This window comes from Fusarium redolens, assembly GCF_020744475.1.
Source record: "Fusarium redolens strain MPI-CAGE-AT-0023 chromosome Unknown BKA55scaffold_54, whole genome shotgun sequence".
Lineage (NCBI taxonomy): Eukaryota > Fungi > Ascomycota > Sordariomycetes > Hypocreales > Nectriaceae > Fusarium > Fusarium redolens.
In genome coordinates this window covers 1-22,387 of record NW_025763717.1, presented here as the reverse complement: position 1 = coordinate 22,387, position 22,387 = coordinate 1, and the positions used below count along the sequence as shown (strand labels likewise).

Here is a 22,387-nt window from a genome sequence, read left to right as displayed (position 1 = left end):
GCAAGACTCCTCCCTCCGGGCTGACTTTGCAGTCACTATTAGAAATAGCCGCTACTTCTATAATATCCAAATCATAGCTATCTCTAAGGACTCTGTAAGAGAAGACCCTTATAGCACCCTGAAGGAAGCTGCTGATAAGAAATGGCGGAAATATCAGTCTCTTAGAGCCTTCTTCCACCCTCTTATCTTCTCAGCAGGCGGCCTTATGAATCAGGAGACCTCACAGACCTATAAACAGCTTCAAGAGCTCTTAGGTCCCTTTGCAGCCTCTCAGCTTGACTCAACTATAGGTCTAGCCTTAACCAAGACTAGGGCTATCTCAGCTGCCTCTATAGCTCGAGATCTACCTAGGAAAACCCATTCCTAGATAGCCATTCCCTATCTCCCTTCTTTATCTTCTTTCTCTATCTTCTTTTCTTTCTTAGTCTTTCCTGCCTTATCTTGCTTTCTATCTTTCCTATCTATATCTCTTTATATCTTTTTTCCTCTTATATATCTCTTTTATATCTATATATCTCTCTTATATCTATATCTCTCTCTCTCTTACTCTCTCTCTCTTATCTCTCTTAGTATCTCTTATCTCTTTCCTTTCTTTTTTATATCTATTTCTCTTTTATAACTCTAGGAAATCCTTATATAAATAGCACCAGAGCAAAATAGCTTCCATAGCCTAATATAACCCTATCCCAACCCTATTCCAGCGTGTGAACCAATATTGTGGTGTTGTTGCGTTGAGTAAAGCTTTGACAAACTCCCCAGATGTAAAGGCCATAACCCGGAACCCGAAGCTTAACATTGATTATTGATGGATTTCATGCTCACATGGAAAGTAATACCCTGCCTAGAAGTTTCCCAACTGGCCAACGAAGGCCAGCATCTACGCCCCTAAACGCGAGATCAACTTTCAGACTAATTCCGTATGTCTGTGTGCTCCCATTCCATCGTGTGCGTATGGTTTACTCCTCCTCAGTACTGCTATCCCTCAAGTGAAGGATCCTCTGCCACTTGTCAGGCATGTCTACTCCAAGTCTTTCATAATGCTCGATAATATATCGTTCTTGTCCCCGCACTACTTCAAAGAAAACCTCCAGTGGTATATCCTGATACCTATCGCGTCCTCTGGTACGCCCAAAGTGGGGATGTATTAAGTTTGGGTCCATTGTAGTGAGCGCTCTCGTATCAACCAGGTTATCAACGTAGTTTATCAAGGTTTCCCTCGCTTGGCGAGCCCTTTCCTTATTTAGTATAGATATCGCTGAAGGGTTGATTTGAGTGATTACGTATTGGAAGTACGCATCTTTACTTTCTTGACTGCTATGATACGCTTCACGTTGTCCATTGCCGTAATGACGCAGCGGTCCTATCGACTTGTAGTATGGAGGGTCTGATTTGTTGGTTCTGGCGATTGGCTTAACCTGCCGGCCCGGAAAGATTTGGTGAAGAACCGTCGCTATGAAAAACTCCAATCCGGGAATACGGATGACCGTGCCTTGTAGGAAGCCAAGATTCGTCATGATCGTAAGGCTTGGGGGATCCAGGAAACTTGGGAGAGGCATGCCATCTGGATTTTCAGAACGCACTACCAGGACTATTAATTTCCTGAAGATATTCCAGTCAACTAGGGGTATTGGTCGAGGCCCACGGCTTTGGGAACTGTCTGTCTCAGCGCAGATGATTTGATGGACCTGTGGTCGCTTATCTTTCCGTCCGAGGAGCTGTAGGTCCCGCCCTATTACTGGCGTAAGAACAACCCTTGCTGCAAAGAACCCCCTTGACATCCCCCAATGAATCTGAAGATCAAAATATGGGTACAGAATCTTCCGAAAGCCTTGGTCAAGACCTAGGATAACCTCAGAAGGATGCTGTATGCTCGGGCAACTGTATAACGCCGCAAGAAGGGCATTGCAGAATGACTCCGAATCTTGAGTGAATCTTTCAATCGATTCAGGGCTATGCACTCGCTGTGAGAACCCCTGGGCTAGGATAGGAAACTCGTTGTCGAGTACCCCGACAATCTTCCCGCCTACGTCGGATTGGCACTTTCTGCCGGTATCGCCGGCATCCACCATTGTTTTGATCATCTCACCTAAGTCGCAACGATAGGCAATTATTAGCCGCTTTTTTGGACTATCAGCAATGTATGCTGGCAAATCATCCAGGATAAGATCTCGGATAGTATCGACCACGGTGTATTCGTCGAAAATGTCTCTCTTGAGGCAGTTGACTAGCAACCCCAATGAAATGTAATCTCCGTTCCTGATACAAATTTGCAGGGCATCCTCTCCGTTCTCGGCTTTTTCTAGAAGTGCGACAGGATCGTTGAAAATAGAGAGAATTGGTCGCCAACACCGTCTTTTGTTGAAGTTATCGAAACCTTTACAGGCCTCAGCTGTTGCGGTGATCAAGGTGTGCTTCTCCAAAGTCCAATTGCGAACTTGAAACTCGGGATTTGAGAGATTTGATCTAAGGCTGAAATCCAGTGAAGGCTGGAGCCTGCCAAACATGCGCCGTTTAATGACAAAGCGATTACTTTCGGTTTCCATCTTAACCTTTGTGGATCCTCCCTGTTGATGTCCTCTCATTGCCTCCTTCCTGGTGAAATGGAGATATTCTAAAACGAATTCGAGCTGATTCGGGAGACAGGTCCTGCTATCCTCGAATATTTGGGATAACAGCGACACCGGCCCAACCTCAATCGTCGCTCCATGTTCGAGATAGTGTCGGGCCAATGGAAACTCCGCGTTAGCTATAGCTCCGTAGAGAGGCGTATAGTTATCCTCGTCTGGTCTGTTGAGCCCGACATACCACCCTTTGATTTCGCAGATGATGTGGTGAGTTAAGCCGTGGTCGTTCAAATCCGGCAGAGACGGTACCAAGGACTCATTGACCACCGGTCGCTTGAGAATATCGTCCGCGATCTGAACAGCATCGCTCCCGGCTAGGCTACAAAAGTGAAGCGAGCATTTCGTCTCGTCCCATGCGTGCCCTGCCTCGAAGGTCTGTTTATTCAGCCGATTGACAAGGTTCTCGTCCCATCTGCCCGGGCGGCCACGAGAGTAAATACTCCAAGCCCATTTATTGGGCAGAAGTGCCAAGGCTCCATGGTCCCGTAACCTGGAGGTAATGTGAATGTGCCCCCTAGACACAGCAGCCTCGAGACTCCTTTGCATGTCGGCTAGAACAGCTTTTGTTGGGTCGGAGTAATATTTCTCCAGGATCGCCTCCAGCCACGCAAGATCGCCGCCCTCCGCTGCGTATTCGAGGCTTGATCGCCCATGCGAGACTAAATAACATGGGCCGAGATAAGACGACAGGACCTCCAAAGTGCGACTTATGCGGGCTCTGTACAGGTCGCCATGAATCTTGACTCGTTCCATAACCGACAAACCTCCGATCGCCTCTTCCCAGAGCTCGAGTACCTCGTTCTCGTCCGGGTCACTTCTGGAAGGCTCCGCAGTCCAATACGGAAGCATCACCTCCAGGCACTCGTCTTCCAACATTGAGGCAGCGAGTGAGAGGGGAGAAAGCCCTAGTTTTGCGTACGCACTCCCCTCTGCCATGGACACTTCAGCCCCAAGTCGGACAAGGCACGAAACAGCGGGGATGTTTCGATTTGCAACTGCCCGGAGCAAAGGCGTGGGGAAAATGCGCGGATTTGAAAACAATTGGTGGTCGAGACCTTCAGGTCGATTTGCAAACTTCTCCACATCAGCTTCAGCTTCATGAAGAAGCACTGCGATAGCCTCAACGATGATCGGGTTATCAGCTGGAATCTTATAGAGCCAATGGATGGGAGTCTCGCCGTATGTATTCGTGATGGAGACAGATGCATTGTGATCTTTGAGCAGCTGGTACACCATTGGGAAATTTGCCGACTGAAATGCAAGACTGAGCAACGTATCTCCTTCAATATTCCGAGCATTGACGTTCAGTCGCCTGACCGGGAGGCCTAATACAACGCGTGCTGCTGCGTTGTTTTGTTCATCTGTGATCTGCTCCTCTTGAAAGCGGCGAATGAGAGCCCTAGTAAACTTCTCTTGGAACTCGCTGTATGGGGATTGCGAGCTATTCCAGGAGAGAGCGGTATGTCCAGTGAGCAATGCCAAAGCGGTTCCAGTTGTGTACAGGGCAGGCCGCTTCATCTTGGTTTTCAAAAACCGGTGGATACTCAGAGCCGTGGAGCATGCTTCGACACCTCCTGCAGAAGCACTTAAGTCGAGGTAGGTGAGAATTGACTGGCGATTGGCATCTGATTGATCGCCTGCTAGGAGCTTCCAGAGGTAGTATTTAGCAAGACATGACCCTAGGTGTTGAGCAAGAACAGTGTCCCAGTGACTAAGAACACTCAAGCCCTGGAAGGAAGGGCTGTGGTGAAGGGTGACAAAGAACCGTTCAAAAATGGAAGAGTACAGTTCTCTTTCTCGAGGACATGCAGTATGGAATTCAAGACTAGTACTCAGAGCCTTTTAAAGTTAGCCGATCGAAGTGTTGACGGTGAGTAAAGCACTAATTGCATAAAACATGCCTGTTTGACTTTATAATCCCACTTTATTTCGGAGATCATGATGCGACCTTGTTCGTATCGTTTCCTACGCTAGGTTAGCACGGGGTCGCATCTGTGCTGAACATCACCTACCCCAGCAGGATCGCGATACTACCTAAGTGACGGTGCATAGGACAACTACTCAGACAAATTTGGAGTAGTGACAGAATGGTGGCAATTTCTGAGCCAGAAATTTCGCGCGACCCCCATAGGGGGTTGTGCGTCCCATGCATCTGACTCAGGGAGTCGGCAGCCATCGCGATCAGGAGAGCGTTGACTGAGTCCCTCGGCGGGTCGTAGTTTTCCATAGACATTTCGGTACCGTTGTTAAGGCGGGAAAACTCGTCTAAGCTGGTTGATATGTCGTACACCGCGGCTATGTCATGGTGTCTACCAGTCTTCAGCTGTTGGATTTCAAACCCATCAAGAGTCTGTCCGTCTGCAAACCGTGGACTGAAGAACGGCATAGCGCCACCAAGCAACGTTTGCCATGCCACAATTCCAAACGAATATACATCCGTAAACTTTAAATGACCCTTCGCAATTGGTCTCGACGCTTCCGGGGCCAGATAAATATCCGTCCCTCCAGGAAGACATTGGAAGTCTGGCCCGCAGTCCGGGTCAATAATTGACAAGCCGAAGTCGCAGAGCTTAGCTATGATCCTGTGGGTGGTATCTCCGAAGACCAGGATATTCTGCGGCTTAACGTCTCCGTGTATCACATTAGAAGCATGCAAGGCTCTTAAACCCTCGCAAACGTCAGTCAGAAGAGTCAACTTTTGCTCATACGAGGAAAGGAATTCCGAGGAATAGAAGAGATCCTCTAGTGTTCCGTACGGTGCGTGCTCGAGGGCGATGACGGGAGCGAGGGTTGGCTCTTGTCGGGCGTCGTCGATAACCGTTTCCCATCCGAGGCCGAGAAGCTTGACAACATTTCTCTTGTGTTCTTCAGAGACGTGATAGGTCATATGATGAGTGACGACAAGGTCCTTCATGAAGTCCAGCCACGCATGCCGGGGAGCATTGTGATTCAGTCTTTTGTACACCGCATCGCTCACAGTCCTTCCGCCGGTATCAATCCGAACCTGCTGCCAGGGGACTTGCGTAACCCGGAACGAAAGCCCGTTTCTTAGATATTTAGGTCGCTCCGATGTGCATGCCGGAGCCATTACGTCGATGGCAAGTTCTTTATGGCTATGGAGTGCCTCGAGGACCATGGCAATTGCTAGAGGACCGACATCTGAGACGAAAGGGAAATCGGTCGGGTTGTTCGATAAACACTTGGTGCAATGGCTTGAGGCTGGAGACTGAGGCGAGTCTTTGACTGAGGATCGAACTGGTTGTAGTTGGTTAGAAATATTGATGTCCTGCCATGCTGGCCGTACTCATACCTTCATATTCAGAGATTGCTGATTTTGATTGACTTGTAGTGGTTGTTGTATCATTGTCTTGTTGATTTGTATGAGCGACAGGCTCCGAATTGCAGGTGAAGTGGCTTTTGACATTCAATTGGCAAAGGCTGTCTGTCTCATCATTTTCTTGATTCGAAGTTTTTTGAGAATACTGAGATGGAATATCAATCAGGGAAGAGCGTGACTCCCAAGAGCGATTAGTCGCCAAAGATTCCCTTGGCCGTGCCGCATCTGGCCAGCAATCATGACCAGTGCTCACGGTTATGCTTTGAGGGCGGCCTTGTGTGTGAGGACACGTAGTTAGCCCAGAGGGACGGACCTCTTTCAGAGCATCTACCCAGCTATGCTGTTTATTGTTAGAGCAATGCATTTTCGTCCTGGAAATAGGATTCCGACGTACCTCTCGCGCCAAATCCCACATCTGAGGAACCTCTGTTCTATGTTCAAGCAAGAGATCTCCAACAATATCCAAAAACTTTCTTGTTGATCCTACATCATCACCATACTCATGGCTAAAATCCATAACCACTTCTTCGATCTCAGTCATTTTTGATGAGCTGTTGTCCATGAATCAATAGAGAAGAATAATGGAAGCGTCAAGGCCGATAAATAGCGTGATGAAGATGGCGTTAAGAAGGGGCTTGAACAATTATATAAGGAGTTAGTACTTTGATTATTAACATGGGGAACCAATACACTTTCGGTAGCAGAGGGAGCAAATCGAGGGGAGGTGCCAAGGCTCAAGGCACTCGATTCTTGGTACGAAGAAGGGTACAACGGCCCGGGCAGGGTGCCAGGAAGGATCTAGGGCCACCCCCAGTGAAATATGAAGGTATCCCTGTTTCTTAGGCATAATTCTGTCTTGGAGGTGTTGTAAATAGTAGTCACGCACCTTAAAAGGGATACAGAATTGTCATTTATCCCTACTCCAAGTAACAATGTTAATCTACATCAAAAGTGGCACATTCAGCTCTGACAAGAGGGTGGCATAAGTGCCAGGGCTGCGACCTATCAAACCAAAGTAAAATGACGCAGCTCCGTCGGTGTGCGGCAAGCAAAAAGTGAGGCGGGCACATTCTTTACCAAGGGCAGTTATCACTAGTTATACAGTAATCTCTTATCATACGCTCGTTCCTGGTGTCTCTATGATTGGCTCACTTAATTACTAAGTTATATGTATAGCCTGTTATTAGCTGTAGGTCTCTCTATACAGTATACTCTCACTGTGCATACAGTCAAGTTACAGAGAAGTAGGTCCCTTCTCGATTGAAAATGGCCCCTACTTATGCCCATAACTATAGTACAAAGGAAAGCGAGACACAAGGCGTATTATTAAAAAACAATCTTTATTTTAAATAACTTCTATTTATCCTATTTATTACTTTTATAAGACTTAAGGACTGCCTGGCAGAGATTTAGGCCCTTAGTAGATATCTAGTATTATAAACCCTGTATTAGATATTATTATTATTATAGGAGATAATCTAGATAGTTTAGGCAGGGGATATTATTGCCCTTAATAAAAGAAGGTTAGGATAATAAAGGTATTAAAGATAGAGTAGAAAAATAGTAATATAAAATAGCAGGAGGAAGGTAAGACTAATAAAGGAGCTTTAAGATAAAACTAAGCTTAAAAGTAAGCTATCTTTAAGTTAGCTAATAATATAGTTAAGGTAGTTTAAAGCTTAAAGTAACTACTAGAGTAAGACTTAAATAAGAAAATTAAAGTAATAAAGGCCGAATTTTAGCTTAAGTTTATTAAGCTTAGTAATTATATAGCTAAGGAAGTTATTAAGGCTATAGCCTAAATAATATAAGAATTATTATAAGTCTAAAACTAGCTTATTTAGGTTTATAATAAGCTAAAGCAGACTTAACTATAGCTAGATATGCTAAATAAGATTAAAATATTATAGTTATTAGTTTAATTATATATAAATATAGCTAGAATAATATTTACTAATATATTTAATCTATCTTTATTTATAGCCTAATTAGTAACTTTAAAACTAGTATTTTATATAATTAATATATTTAAAGTTTTTAAAAACTATTTTAAAAAGGCTATATTAATAATAATTTATAAAACTATAAAGTAAGAAATATAATAGTTAAGTAATTAACCTTATTAATAATATATTATAATAATTAGAGATAGTTAAAATATTAACTGCCTTAAGATTATAAGTAAGAATAAAGAAAAAATATAAAAGATTAAAACTATTCTTAAAACTAGAAAAGCTTTAAATATAAAAGTCCTTTAAGATTAATTATATCTTATTAAAGTTAATAATATAAATTATATAGCTATCTTTAACTAGGAGTTTAATATCCTCCTTAAAGTAATAAAAGCCTTAAATTAGGAAAATAAAGTTTAAATTACTAAAGTAGCCTAGCTAAGCTAAAAGGTTAACTTTAAGTTATATAGATTTATAGTAATTTACTTAATTAAAAGTAATAATACTAAAAGGCTATTATAAGAATATTACTTTCTTATTATAGGTAAATTAATATATATAAATATATTTAAGTAAATTACTAGATTAAAATAATATTATAATTATTAAAAGCTTAGTTATAAGGCTTTCTTATATAATAAGACTTAAGTATATATAAGGTATATTATTATAGGCTACTATTATAGTAAGTATTAGGTATAAATACTTAAGTATACTTTTTATAGCAGTTTATATAAGTTATTTAATAGAAATTGCCTAAAACTTTACCTTAGGCAATATAAGTAAGTTATTATAGGTAATTTAACTAAATATAAAAAAGCAGGATATAGTATATAAAAGCCTTATAAATAATAAGTAACTTTAAGATTATATAATAATAGCAATTTAAGAGCCCTAAGTATACTAAAAGGATAGTAAGTTACTAATAGTCTCTATAAGGCACCCTAGATAGGTTAAGATAGTCCTTATAGTTTAGAAAGAGGGCTAATAGCTAATTTAAAGTATATTATAGGTAAATAAGGATATAAAGGCGAAATAGATACTAATTAAGATAGCAGATATAATAGCAGCTATCTTATAACTCCTTAAGGAGCTAGTTTTAGTTATTTTAGTTTATATATTAAGAGGTAATATTTAAGCTTTATAAGATACTTATAGCCTTTTATATTAAATTACCTTAAGTATAAGAAGACAGGCTAGCAGATTAGTAGATATAGTAATTATTAAAGACTTTAATTAATATAACTAATTATAAGGAAGAAATAAGATATCCTTAATAAGGTAAGGTAAAGTAAATTAAATTATTAGCCTTATAATTAAGTTTAATTTAATAAGCCTGCTTTTAAGAGAAATAAAAATATAAAGTAATAAAGATTTTAAAATAATAATTAACTTAATCCTTATTTTAGTAAACCTAGTATCTTTAACTATTAAGTATATAATATATAGCATAAAGTATAAATCTAATTATTATATTATTAAGATAGAGTTTAATATCTTTATTCTAATACTATAAGCCTAGGAGCGACTTTTACTTAAAAATGTATTATAAAAGGAGATTAATACTTAGATTACTAAGGCATTAAAGTCTATTTTAAAATAAGGCATTATATAATAAAAGACTAATAGGCTTATAATAATAATATTAATAGCAATTTATATATTAATACCTAGAGCTAAGTTATTACTATATATAAAGTGTTAATAGACTTTAGACTTTATATAACTTTAGTAAATATATATATATTAAAGGAATTATATTAAAGCTTTAAGATATATAAGATAAATATATAAGGAGCTTAAAGATATAATAAGAGGAGTAGTAAAGTAGTATTATAATACTATTAAATAGTAAAAAAAGATATATTAAAATAAGTTTTTAGTTAATAATAATAATATATAAAAGGTAATAAAATATCTTAAGTCTAAAGATAATATAGTATTTAGAAAAGTACCTTAACTTATAAGGGTTAATAGTATATATATAAATAATAATATTAAATAGGCTAAGGAAATATTAATAACTTTCTTTTTTTTATTATTATAATATATTAAAGAAAAAGGAAATTAACCTTAATATAGATCTACTATTATTATATTAAATATTATTATAAAGGAGGTAAAGTAATAGCTTTTTATAATAAAATTATAAAAAGTACTTAATAAAGATAGGCTACTTATTATAATTTAGAAATAAATCTAGCCTTTTATTAAGTATTAAGTCTTCTTGCTTTTTTATACTTTATTAAAAGATAGGGTATTACTAGATTAATAGAGATATATTAAAATTATTTCTTTAAAGAAACTAAATAAGGAAAACTATTTAATTATAAAGGCATAAAGGCCTATCTTACTTCTACCTACCTTAGGTAAAATACTAAAGGCAGTTATTATAAAAAGGATTTTATATACTATTAAAATATATAAATTATTGCTACTAAATTACTTTAGAGCTTATAAATAATATTCTGCTAAATAGGTATTAATACTACTATAAAAGCAGATCTATACTGCCTAATAAGGTTAATAAATCCTTAGTTTAGTAAGCTTTAATATTAAAGGAGCTTATAATAAGGTATATAAAGAGAGACTTATTTAAAGACTAAAAGTAAGAGGTATACTAAAGAATTTACTTTACTAAATTAAAGCTTTTTACTTAAATTATATAATAACTATTTAGGTTAATAAATAGATATTTAAAAAGTAAGAGTTATTATAAGCTAGGTTACTATAAGGCTCCTTTCTATCCTTAATCCTATTTCTCTTTTTTAATATAGACCTTATTTAATAATATATTAATTATTATAAGGGAGTAATAGTATTTATAAATAACTTTACTACCTAAGTAATAGGTTTAATTATAAAAAGTAACTGCAATAAGATTAAAAAGATTATTAAAAAAGCTCTAGATTAAGAAAGGAAAAGTAGTATAATATTTAAGATAAAAAAGATAGTAATTATATACTTTATGCAGAAAGAATATAAGTTTAATATAAAGCCCTTTATAATTAGGAGATAGCTTGTTTAGCCTAAGACTTAGGTTAAGGTTTTAGGAATAATTATAAATACCGGCCTTAAATATAAAGAGTATATTATACAGGCAGTAGCTAAGGGATTAAATGCTATAATAAAGCTATAAAGGCTTAGGGGTCTTACTCTAAGAATAGCAAGGCAGTTATTTACAGCTATAGTAGCCCTAGTTATAAACTATGCCTTAAATATATAGATATATATATATATAAGTATAAAAGAGCTAGCCTTATTAACTAGGTTTAAAAAATTAAGGCAAATGCAATTATAGGGATATTCCTTATAATAGCAATAAGCATAGCAGAAATAGAGGTATATATTGCTAGTATATATAAATAGTTCTAGAAATAGGCTATTAAAATATAAATTAATCTATATACCCTTCTAATAACTAACTATCTTTAAAGCTTTATATTTTATATTTAAAAGTTTAAAAAATATAATTACTTACTATTTTATAAAGTAGTAATAATACTTAATAAGATCTTTATAAAAAAACTAAAAATAATTAACCCTTTTATATTAATACTTTAGGTAAAATAGGTATAAATTATAATAAATAATAAGGATAGTTTAAGGATAATATAAGTAGATATAAAATAGGCAGTATATACTATAATAAGCAATTTAGTGCAAAATAGGGTAATTAGAATTAATAGGGTTATTAAGATCCTTACCTTGGTATAAGGAGGACTAAAGCTTAAGCGCTTTTCCTTTATGCTTAGCATAAGGATAAAGTAAAACCTATTTTCTAAATAACTAATAGCAATAGCTTATATATTAAGATACTTACCTAACTTTAAATATTAAAGTATAGTACTATTAGTAAGTAATAAAGCTATTATGCTTATAATCTAAAACCCTTATTAGTAGTCTAGTTAAGAGTATATTAAATATATATATAATTCTATTAATATATTAAGGGTTAAAGGAAATATAGTAGCTATTATATAGATACCTACTAGTACTAAATATAGGCTCCTAAAAATGGCTAAAAAAGAGGCATAAAGTATAAGCCAAGACAGTACCATCCCGGCTTAAAAGTTTCCCTAAATGCAATTAATAACCCTAAATATAGCCTAATTAAGCCAGCATGCAAGCAAACAGTTACTAGATAATATTAGGAAGTTTTTAAAGAAGGTTAATACTGCGCTCCTAGGTAAGCACACTTAATTGCTCTATAATGGCTTATTATAAAGAGAAGCCAGTATGCTAGTATAACTTAAGACAGGTATAGCTAGATTAAATAGATACCTCTTTTAGATTAGCATAGCAGTATTATAGCAATATATATGCAGATAAGTAATAGAGATAGTAAAGCACTTTTTCTTTTAATATAAGAAATAGATAGTATATAAGACTAAGATACTATAGTATATTAAGATATTAAGAGGGAACCTCTCGTTTTATTTAAGAAGAAAGTCACTATTAAATAATACTAAGTAAATACTAAATATATAAGTAGTTTATATAACTATATAATTTATAATAGCTATAGGATAACTTAATATATAATATTAAAGCTAGATTATAAGAACCTTACTTACTTATTCTTACTAACTTACTTATACCCTATATTAAATACCCTATATTATAGAGGCAGATGCCGCTTTAGCTGCTATAGATAAGATACTAGACACTTAAAGAACAGCCTTTAAGCTAGTTTGCCAGTAATACTACTAAAATATAAGAGAAGTAAGAAATAATAAAATAAAAAGGAAAAAAGTAATTAAGGTATAGGCACTATATAGGCTTAAGGATATAAATTTTAGATTAATAGTATATAAGTAAGGTTTAGTATAGGGCTTTAGGAAAATATAGATATAAATTAAGCAATATATGGCATAGCATGGACTTAGGGAAATAAGAATAAAAAGCAGGCGTTATATATAAGCATTAGTGACTAGTGCCCTTTCGGTTAGAATAGGCCGCCGGGCATAATAAATTATATTATATTATAGTATAAAGTCCCCTATCGGCCAAAATAAGCCGCCGGGCGTAATAAATTGTATTGTATTATATAGTACAAAGTCATTTCACCATCAAACCAGCTTTATGGCAGCAACTTGCCTAAAATCTCAATTCCGGAACAATGGCCGACGTCACTGGCATACTAGGCTTGGTAGCTTTGTTCAGTACCTGCCTAGAAGGGTACAGGCTGTGCCTTGATTTGACCAGCTCGTCTCAGGATGTGAAGTTGCTCAGGACGAAAATGTTTCTCCAGCGGGAGCGGTTCTTGAATGTTGGAAGAGCTTGTGGCCTTTTGACGAACGATGTAACAAAGCAGAGACCGGAAAGCCTCCGATTATTTCTTGTGCAAGATCCATTCCGTCAGCGAGCTGTCAGAGGCTTTGGAGCACATCGTATCACTGCTGTCCAAGGCACAGGCTCTAGACCGTCGATATTATCCCCAGGACGGGCTTCCAGAAATTCTCAAGGAAAAGGTATGAACACTCTCTATGAAAACTCAAATGCTTTTAATGCGCTCAAAGGCGAGGTTGCATATAATTTTTTCATCTTATTTGACGAAAGAGTACAATCTAATGCACATTACGGCAGACAATTTTAGATACTTTGAATGACAGTACTGCCCAGTTGCGCGTCTCTTTGCGAAAGTTCACCTGGACTGTGCGAGACAAGCAGGCATACGAACAGTTGATTAATCATTTGAAGGAATTTAATGAATGCCTCGAACGCATTTTCCCTGGCCCATTACAGCATTTCTTAGAGACAGCCTTACCAGCAACAGCGATTGTTGCTAACAAAGAGAATGATTTGCCGACTCTGGAGCAAGCCTCGACCAGTCATGCTGTTCTACTATCCCAAGTGCGATGGACCGGATTAGTCCATGGCCTCCAGGGAGTAAGCGTGGGAGATCAACTCAAAACGGGCGATATTGCAATACTGGGCTGCGAGAAGACCGCGAGCCGCTATGTAGCCCGCAGTAACTTTTCGCAAAGCCTTCTGCTTGTGGATTGGAACCCGCCGTCCGTCACGTCATCCGCCAAAGTAAACCAGATTCGCCTCGTTTCCGGTCTTTTGAGGGGAGAGAAACCCGACGGACTCCGAATTATTTCCTGCGTTGGGTACCTGGAACAAGATATCAAGAGCGACCAGGTTCGGTATGCTCTTGTTTACGAGTTGCCGTACTCCAACGCTACTAGTAATGAAGCATCACCTCCAAAACTCAAGTCGCTACTGCAGCTACTCGAATCGTACAGGACGGTTCTGTTCCCTCCGCTAGAAGCAAGAATTCAGCTGGCCCGAATCCTTTGTAGGGCGATCTTGCTGTATCATTCCTCTGGGTGGATCCATCACGATTTCCGTTCCTACAACATCATATTCACAGGAGTTCAGGCACTCAACAGTCAGCTAAATGATCCTAACGATATCATAGAATATCAAGGGCTAAGGATAGATCAGCCATACGTGGTGGGATTCGGCTTTGCACGCGACGAAGAAGCCACGTCTATTGCCTTCGCCGACAAAAGTTCCATCAGCCAAACCTTGAAGCAGCAGCGTCGTTATTGGTCTCCTGCTTACCTCACGAGCAGCAAAGAGAAGAGGACACGCCGTTCCTTCCAGCGCTCCCATGATATTTACTCTCTCGGGTGTGTTCTACTTGAGATTGGGGTATGGAGGCCACTTGGGAGCTATACTTGGGAATCTCAATACGAGACAGATCATGAGAAATGGTATGAGAGGCTTCTGAAAGAGGAAGGCAAGCTGAGAGCTCTATGTGGGTCACGATATGCAGAAATTGTGATGAGCTGTTTGAACTGTGGGACTTCAGATGTCCAAACAGACATACAAATGCTAGCATTTGATATATTATTGAAACTGGAGGAAATCATAGTTTGAACTACCCCATTAGGTCACATTCTAAATGACTGCCGCATCATGAGCTAGAGCCCTGCTCACTATTGTGATCATATCAGTCAATTGTAAATTTAAAAGGATGAGGTTCCATACTATGACGAAATGATATTAGCCAGATTGTAGCTATGGCATTTTCGTTCTCTTAGTGGTGATGCTCATCGTAGAACTTTTTGCTTAGAAGAGCTAACTAAGTCTTATAGTTACCTTAATACATCTGGAAGTGATTCGTAATCGAGGCCCCGTTTGCTTGCATAAAGACCCATACTTATTAATAGCCAGGGATAGGTTCTCTTTTAGGCCCAAGGCTGTCATAGCTCAGCATCGGGGTTAGTGCCCAGACGAGATCCAGCCCTCTTCATTTTCGGAATGTGTATAAGCTATTGCACCAGATAGGCTCTTGCTCAGCCTCTCACTCAGCAGCTACATCGGACAAACGCACAACAATACATGCGTTTCTTGCCACTTTTTGAGTGATTTCTAGCCAATGAAGCGTGCTTTTGAAGTGATGAGACTGTGACCGAGTCTTCATTGTCCAATATGCCGCCTTGGTTGGATCAAGCCTCTAGAGTATGCGAAACGCACACTCAGATCCAAGAGATACTTGTTGGGTGAGATTCTTTCTTCCATATATAATTATACTATGCTATACACCGTTCAATTTAATTAATTTTAATTCCATTTAATGACAATTCGCGTTTCGCAAATGGCATTAACGTTGCGCTTATCTGACTCTAAATTTAAGGTTGCGGGCTGCGATATTGGTGCTGATCTTAGTGCTTCAGTCAGGGGATAAAGCGGCAGTAACGCATGCTCCAGCAGCAATGCTGGTTCCTTCTCGGGGCCGGTCTGCTGGTGAATTATAAATGTGGTATATAAGTTAGTCAGCAGCCGATTAATACTGGCTGTACTCTCGGATCTAAAGGGATTGCCAGCAAAATGCTTGCAAATTAATAAGAAATCCGTCAAATGAGACAAGATGAGCGCCAATACGGACCTCGCGCCTGGCCTAATAAAAATTCACAGCAATCACCAATAAGCCTGCCAATGCGGCTCTTGAGGTTTACCATATTTTAATTAATCAAGCAAACAATTATCAATCATCTTGGGACCCGGAGCTTGACTCCAGTCATCGACGATTGAAATCACAGCCCATGTCGCGCCATTGGAGACTTGCTTACCACTCACTCCATGAAGATGCAGCAAGCAAGACCAGCTTAACATACTAGACACTTATTGGTAACCACTTGGTACTTTTACCGAGACAAGCCTGTGCATACAAATTGAGTCTTGATCTGATGAATTTAATTATCCAGAATTAGAGCTAGACTTATAGTCTGCTTGATCTCAAAATGAAGTCGTGCTGAACGTATTGAGCAGACTGAGCGGGGTGAAAAACAGAAAAGTAGTAATCGTGGATACGCTGTTGTGATCAGAGTCCCACTTAGCAATGGTCTGATCAACAATGCCAAGATCCATCAGGCTGTAATAACGGAATTACCTCCCTTCCCTGGACCCTGTGCCACATCAGATTATATCGCTTAAAACATTGAAAAGGTCATTTAGTTAACGATCAACGCTCAGGCCTCTTCGAGTATGATAATTAGTAGGATACCCCTGCAAACTTGCAGATAGCCACCTCAGCTTAATAGGGGCAATACGCAATACGGCTGGTAAAGTGCATAGCTGCGTTAGCATTACCGCAAGTTTGTATTCCAGGTAGTAATAGTTTAAGAACTTTTAAGCAAAACTAAGTTAAAAAACTGCTATATCTTGCAGGTTTATCTACTATATCGTCGCCATATATAGAGCAACTAGTTAGTATTTATTATAAGGCGAGAGAGAAAGCTTGGTTATAGCTAATACCTATAATGCAGTAGGACGTTTACTTCTTTAAGGGCGAATCGGCAATACAGATCATCTGGCCAGGACTTAGCAATCTCCGCGGAGCGGGCTGGTGTGCCTAACGACGACTTCATGCTGACATGGTAGGCAGATAAGCCTGTTACCTTACCTTACAACTGAGGAACGCATGACAGCCAATGATTGCCCATTCGCTCCCATTGTATTGACTTGCTAGCCTGTATTGTTTGGTTGTCGTAAGCGTTACTGCATGCCTGGATGTCCTGTGCACCAGTTAGGCGGTTGGCTGCCCTGTATAAGGGCTCGTATGTGTCTAAGTCTGCCTTGCTTATCCCATCAAACGGGCTGTTGTGGCTGCAGCCGGTTAAGCTGACTGCTTTTAAGCCTTCAGCAGGGTTTGCATTAAAACAGAAAACATTAATAGACTGAGCTTGTTTCCTCTTTCCCCTAAGAGCTCCAGAAACTGCCTAAACTGGTTAGTGATGCAAAGGGTTTTGGGCCGGCTAGCTCCATCGCGCTATATAGTACCTCTCTTTATCTCTATCTTTTTATCTATTTCTGTCCCTTTTAATTTTTAACTTTTCCTAGCTATTTTCCTATTTTTATTTGTTATTTCCTAAGTATCTCTCTTAGAAAAATCTCTCCTATTGAACTTTCTTTTTCTGCTGCTGGCTGTTTGTTTCTTGCCAATCACCTTCGCCTCTTTCAGTGAGATTCTCTTTCACTTGACTTAACTCTTTCTTTACCCTTGCCGGCGCTATATCGCTTACCCCGCATAGTATGCTACCTGATAAAACAAAAAAGGGCTAACCCCCAGAAGACTATTAAGGCTTATACTTCAACACTGCCGCCGGTACTTCCCAACCCCACAGTGGTCTTCGCTTTGACTGAAAGAGGCTTTCTAGCTCACCCCACTCTGGTCACTCTGTCTGACCAATCACAGGCTTAAATACCGATAGGGGTTTCCTCTTTCAGTGAAATTAGGACGAAAAATAAGGATGTAGCTAATGAGAGATGTAGAATTTCCTCTTTCAGTGAAATTGGGACAAACAATAAGGATGTAGTCTCTTCATTTTCCTTATATATCTATATCTTACCTTCTCTTTTACTTCTTCTTTATATCTCTTTATTTCTTATTTTATAATTCCTAGGAAAATCCTTATATAAATAGCACTAGAGCAAATAGCTTCTATAGCCTAATATAACCCTATCCCAACCTTAAGAACAGATCTTAGTATATCCCTAAACTCGCGAACAACCAATAGCAATAAGGCCACCCTGTAGTAACACAAGTTAACATCATTTAGTAGACAGTAGTAGGAAGAAAATGCTTACATGGCTATTATCATTGCAGCAAACTGCAGTAGCTTGACAAGTCGCGGGATCAGTAATAGATGAGCCTGAAAGGAAATATTAGACCACGAAACGGAAAGGCAGTGAGGGAATACATACATGTTGCTCCGAGGAGAGTGTTGGGATCTTGAACCACAATACCAAGCAACCCCAGAAGAAGGCTGATCACGGGATTGGTTGCGGTTCTAACAGTTTGGCAGCATGTCAGGGCGGCTGGTGCATTGCATATGCTAGCAGCAGCAGTAGTGGTAGCAGCAACCGCGCTTGATTCTGTCGTAGTCTCGACGATAGATGTGATAGCAGCCGTTGTCGCGCCACCTGGCTCAGTTGACACAGTCGCTGCGAAAGTTGAGGAGAGCGATTCTATCGTCGTCACACCAATAAGTCCAGTGGTTTCAGAACTGCTCTCGATGCTAGAGGGTCGGCAAGGACCCGCTGAAACAGCGCCAAGAAAGATGGACAACACCAACGCAGAAAATCGCATCTTGGCAGATCAAGTGGCTTCAAGCCGTTAAAAAAGAAGTAGTTAGTTGGGAAGAAATGAAACAAAAGAGGAAGAAATCTATCTAGCGGCACAAAGGAAATAGGAGTAACGTGAGTGGGAATAGTAAGCTAATGCCAATAGTTTCTCAATAGTCCACGGGCTAAGCCCAGATCCGCCATTGAAGCGAAATGAATTGCATGTCACAGTGCTCTTATTGGCTAAGTCGCAAGGCCGACTGGAAATAATCACAGGAATGTCCGTCCTCCTCGAAACATCAACGACGTGCATAGGTAGCTACCTTGTTAGTTATTCTAGAAGCTCTGTTTGGATCAGATTGGTTAGCGTGTTAGAGGCTCATCATCATCATCATCAACGTTGTCAATAACGAATGCATTTTATTTCCATTAGTTGTTAATATTAAATAAAGTGAGTGGCATCTTACAATACGGAAAATAGAGCAAGTCAGCAATGCTCACCTTCTATATAATTTCCTATCTCTTCTTGTCGTTTGGCTTTATTGTTGTCTCTCATTAATCAATTAATACGACAGAAGTGGCTCCATGTCTGCACTAACCTGACAACGAAACCTGATAATGAAACCATGTCTTGCGCCAATGACCAAACTTATGGGAGCCTCTTTATCTCCTAACACTTATCGGCCAAACAGCTAACAAGACTAGGTAAGCATTATTCGTCTGTGGCTGGGCATGCAACTTATTTCCGTTAACTAACGTCAACGGCAAGTCATCTATCAAACCAGGCATTAGTTGAAGTCTACTAGCCATATCCCGATCCATGATCTGCGGTAATTTGACAATGAGGTTGACTTTATATGCTAAAAGTAGCTTGTTTGTCTTGTAAAGAGGCTTATGGCAATCTGACGGTGCTGTAGATGCCAATTGTGGCAGCAGTGTCTGGAAGTCGTTAATGTCCCTATCGAGATGTTAGTAGAAGTCACACCTAAAAGACAAGTCCACATTACCAAAGACCTCTCTTTATATCGAAAACTCCCATTCCAGTATATGTCAATGTGACTTGGAAGTCCATCTCAGGCGTCTCGTCAGTGTCGTTGTCACCATCGGGTTCAATTATGCCCAGCTGTGCCCAAGCCTTGTTCTTGAGGTCCTCAAATGAAACAAGGCGTTGCTCAGGTGCGGAAGATTTATCGTAACACTCGTCGCGCCATCTCTTTGCAGTGCTCCGGTACCCCGAAAGGTAATAGCGAGGCCTATAGACTATGTCTGCTTGCTGAGTTGCGCGCTCATTCAAGATATCGATATCTGAGACTGCGCAAGGCATGTTGTTACTGGATTCAGCAGTTAGTTAGTCACCAAGTCGCCATCATCAGAAAACAGCCTTACCCTTGCTTTGGCTCCAAACGTGCTTGAGCGTCATTAAACATTTCTTTAGCAAGCTTTACCGAGGAATGGCGCAGTTTACCAGCGAGCGTGTCGCGAATCCTACACGCTTCAACATAGTCGGTCGCGTACTGATTTATCTAATCCTGAAACTTGATAGTCGGGTCCAATTTCTGAATCTTTTCAAATCTTGCGACTGCTTTTTCGTATTCATCATTGGCATTCCGTTTAGCCCGTAAGTATGCGCCCTCTTTATCAGCCGCTTCAGTGTCCGATGCGAACACCTAGCGAGGAGTGTTAAATAATGATACTGGACTCATGGTCGGGCGACTTACATCTTCAACATTGCTGACATATCTAATCAATTGATTAGCATTAAAACCAACAGAGAGACAAGGGCGGACGAGTACTAACTTGTTTAGCTAACCGAAGTAGTTACCGTGGTTAGACCTGTAAATAGGAGATAATGGTGACTGAACCGCATTTCCATGTTCGTAAATGGATTCATTTATGAACTTATCTTTGATGCCTAAAGGAATCCCCTTCTGTAGCGGGCTTGCAATGAGCAGCGCTTGGTCCGCTGCATCCAGGTTACTCTCTGGTGTTAACAAGCCCCGAATGCTATGAGCGTATGCTTTGATAACGGGTGACAGTTTGGCCTTGATTAGTGGCTTTGGTGGCGGCTGTGATGATATCGGGATGATGAGACTTGAGGAAATACTTATCGATCTGTTGGTGTTGGCACTTGTATGGGAATAAGGCACTGGTCTCAGGCTTGAGACATCTTTTAGGATGCCTGCACGTAGGAGTGGTATTTGGTATAGTAGATATCTAGTCTATTATAACGCAGGGAGTAGAGTATTATCCTGGGCGGATTTGTATTTTGATGTTCTAACTCATGCAATAACAGGGCCAATAAGAAAATCACATAAATATTAGAGGATAATTAATATCTCCCTTTCGGCTTAGTTTTGAAATGCTGCGCTAGGCCCTATATGAATTAGCGGCGATTTGCTTCTGAAAATGGATGAATCTTGACTACGAAATTCATAATTGGCTGAGTGACGGCCCTACATATCTAAAAATGGCTATATTTTAACTGCTAAATTCTGATTAGCTGTAAAGCTTGGGGCCGATGATAAGGTCAGCAATTTCTAAGATAAATATATTAATAATAAGCTAGAAGGTCTTATAAAAATATAAGTAAGTTAAGGCTAAAGGCTATATTATATGTATTTATATAATAGTAATAAGTTATATACTACATTTAGTGTCTAGTCTGAGTGGGTAAACAATTGATGTTGACCGCGAAATACTGATTGGGCTAGTGCGTGACCGCAAAAATCAGATGAAGTTTAGTGTGTGACCGCTAAATTGTGGTTGGCCAGAGTCTCGAGCACTAAGAGTGAGATAGGCTAGCGCGGCGACTAGAAAACTTAAAATGGTAATTTTAATTGACCCGATGGCTTTGTGCATAAGGCATATCACGGGGTGTAGAATCTTGTATCAGGACCTGATACGCGGGGTAATTGGTACAGTAGGCCGTAGCTTGTCTTTTTCCCTCTCATTTTAGATCAAGTCTATCGGTCTAACACACAATAGCCGTAAAGACCTCCTGGAAAGCAATTGTTGTGATATATGTACCGTCTCTAGGCTTAGTCAGGAAACGCGCCCAGGCGCCCACCTATTAGTCGCCGGTAGATGGCCGGGATACACGTCACGTTCGGATCGCTCAAACAGGTTGAACTCGAAACTCATTAGCAAAGAAGCAAGGGTCAGCCAGTGAAAAGACCAGAACCCATACCTTGACTTGAAATTTGTTGGGGCCCTTTATTGAGAGCTCTCTTTTAAGTGAAAGTGGAATGCGGGGTACATACAGGATTATCATCCAATAGCATTGCGAAACGTCCACTTTCCGTGAAAGTGAGAGGATCAATAGAGATGTAGTAAATGGACTCTACTCCAGCCTTCTTAATCGACTCTATACTATATTTAGTGTCCAGTCTGAGTTGGTAAAAAATCGATGTTAATAAAAGACTGATTATTTGCAGCTCTGGTTATGTAGCAATATTCTAGGACGACATGATTGGACCAATCTGCTGCACGGTGCGTTTATGCAATTTGACTGTCCAGTTTACACAGCCAGCACGGAACGGAACAACCCAGCCGCCCAATTATCCCAGCCATGTCAGGTGACTTCGTGTAATCTTATGGAGAAATCACGCTCCTCCACATCACATCATCTCGACCAACAGACACCAACGAACCCCACAACCAGCGACCGAGAATTACTGAGCAAAACGAATGATGGAGAACACAATCCTCCTGGAAATCAAGCGGGAATTCAGCGGGCTCAGGGACGAAATCCGAAATGAACTCAGCGGGTTCAAAGACGAAGTCCGGAACGACCCTAGGTCTAGTGGAGGATAACTTCACGCGGTTCAAAGAGCGCGCGCGCGAATTCGACGCAAGACCTAAAGCTGCGCCGATAAAACGCGCTGAAGTTTGCG

At 39.7% G+C, this 22,387-nt stretch overlaps 5 protein-coding genes across 5 annotated transcripts; 1 reads left to right on the top strand and 4 right to left on the bottom strand.

Annotated features, from left to right (window-relative positions):
- Positions 1 to 956: 956 nt before the first annotated feature.
- Positions 957 to 4,142, bottom strand: BKA55DRAFT_547489 (uncharacterized protein; the record flags this gene model as incomplete). Its single annotated transcript, XM_046191030.1, has 1 exon — positions 957 to 4,142. The coding sequence occupies one exon, from the start codon at positions 4,140 to 4,142 to the stop codon at positions 957 to 959; it is 3,186 nt and encodes a 1,061-aa protein (XP_046040636.1).
- A 157-nt stretch (positions 4,143 to 4,299) lies between these two features.
- BKA55DRAFT_308757 (kinase-like domain-containing protein) lies at positions 4,300 to 6,641 on the bottom strand. Its single transcript, XM_046185621.1, has 4 exons — positions 6,356 to 6,641; positions 5,935 to 6,301; positions 4,637 to 5,879; positions 4,300 to 4,589 (listed from the first exon to the last, which is right to left on the bottom strand). The coding sequence occupies exons 1-4, from the start codon at positions 6,521 to 6,523 to the stop codon at positions 4,457 to 4,459; spliced, it is 1,911 nt and encodes a 636-aa protein (XP_046040635.1). The 5' UTR covers positions 6,524 to 6,641; the 3' UTR covers positions 4,300 to 4,456.
- A 6,394-nt stretch (positions 6,642 to 13,035) lies between these two features.
- On the top strand, positions 13,036 to 14,804 carry BKA55DRAFT_547487 (uncharacterized protein; the record flags this gene model as incomplete). The annotated part of the gene is made up of 2 exons (XM_046191029.1): positions 13,036 to 13,387; positions 13,513 to 14,804. 2 exons carry the CDS (start codon positions 13,036 to 13,038, stop codon positions 14,802 to 14,804), a joined length of 1,644 nt encoding a protein of 547 aa, XP_046040634.1.
- A 3,120-nt stretch (positions 14,805 to 17,924) lies between these two features.
- Positions 17,925 to 18,519, bottom strand: BKA55DRAFT_531467 (uncharacterized protein; the record flags this gene model as incomplete). Its single annotated transcript, XM_046189233.1, has 3 exons — positions 17,925 to 17,960; positions 18,018 to 18,082; positions 18,177 to 18,519. 3 exons carry the CDS (start codon positions 18,517 to 18,519, stop codon positions 17,925 to 17,927), a joined length of 444 nt encoding a protein of 147 aa, XP_046040633.1.
- Positions 18,520 to 19,157: 638 nt separating this feature from the next.
- Positions 19,158 to 20,232, bottom strand: BKA55DRAFT_547485 (uncharacterized protein; the record flags this gene model as incomplete). Its single annotated transcript, XM_046191028.1, has 4 exons — positions 19,158 to 19,452; positions 19,502 to 19,825; positions 19,881 to 19,979; positions 20,213 to 20,232. 4 exons carry the CDS (start codon positions 20,230 to 20,232, stop codon positions 19,158 to 19,160), a joined length of 738 nt encoding a protein of 245 aa, XP_046040632.1.
- Positions 20,233 to 22,387: the final 2,155 nt, after the last annotated feature.

Bases quoted from the DNA above. Each gene is read 5' to 3' on its own strand.
- BKA55DRAFT_308757 (XM_046185621.1), bottom strand. From the start codon at position 6,523: ATGGACAACAGCTCATCAAAAATGACTGAGATCGAAGAAGTGGTTATG. The intron at 6,302-6,355 runs GTACGTCGGAAT...AACAATAAACAG, and splicing joins TGTGGGATTTGGCGCGAGAG to CATAGCTGGGTAGATGCTCT. The intron at 4,590-4,636 runs GTAGGTGATGTT...AACCTAGCGTAG, and splicing joins AGTATCGCGATCCTGCTGGG to GAAACGATACGAACAAGGTC.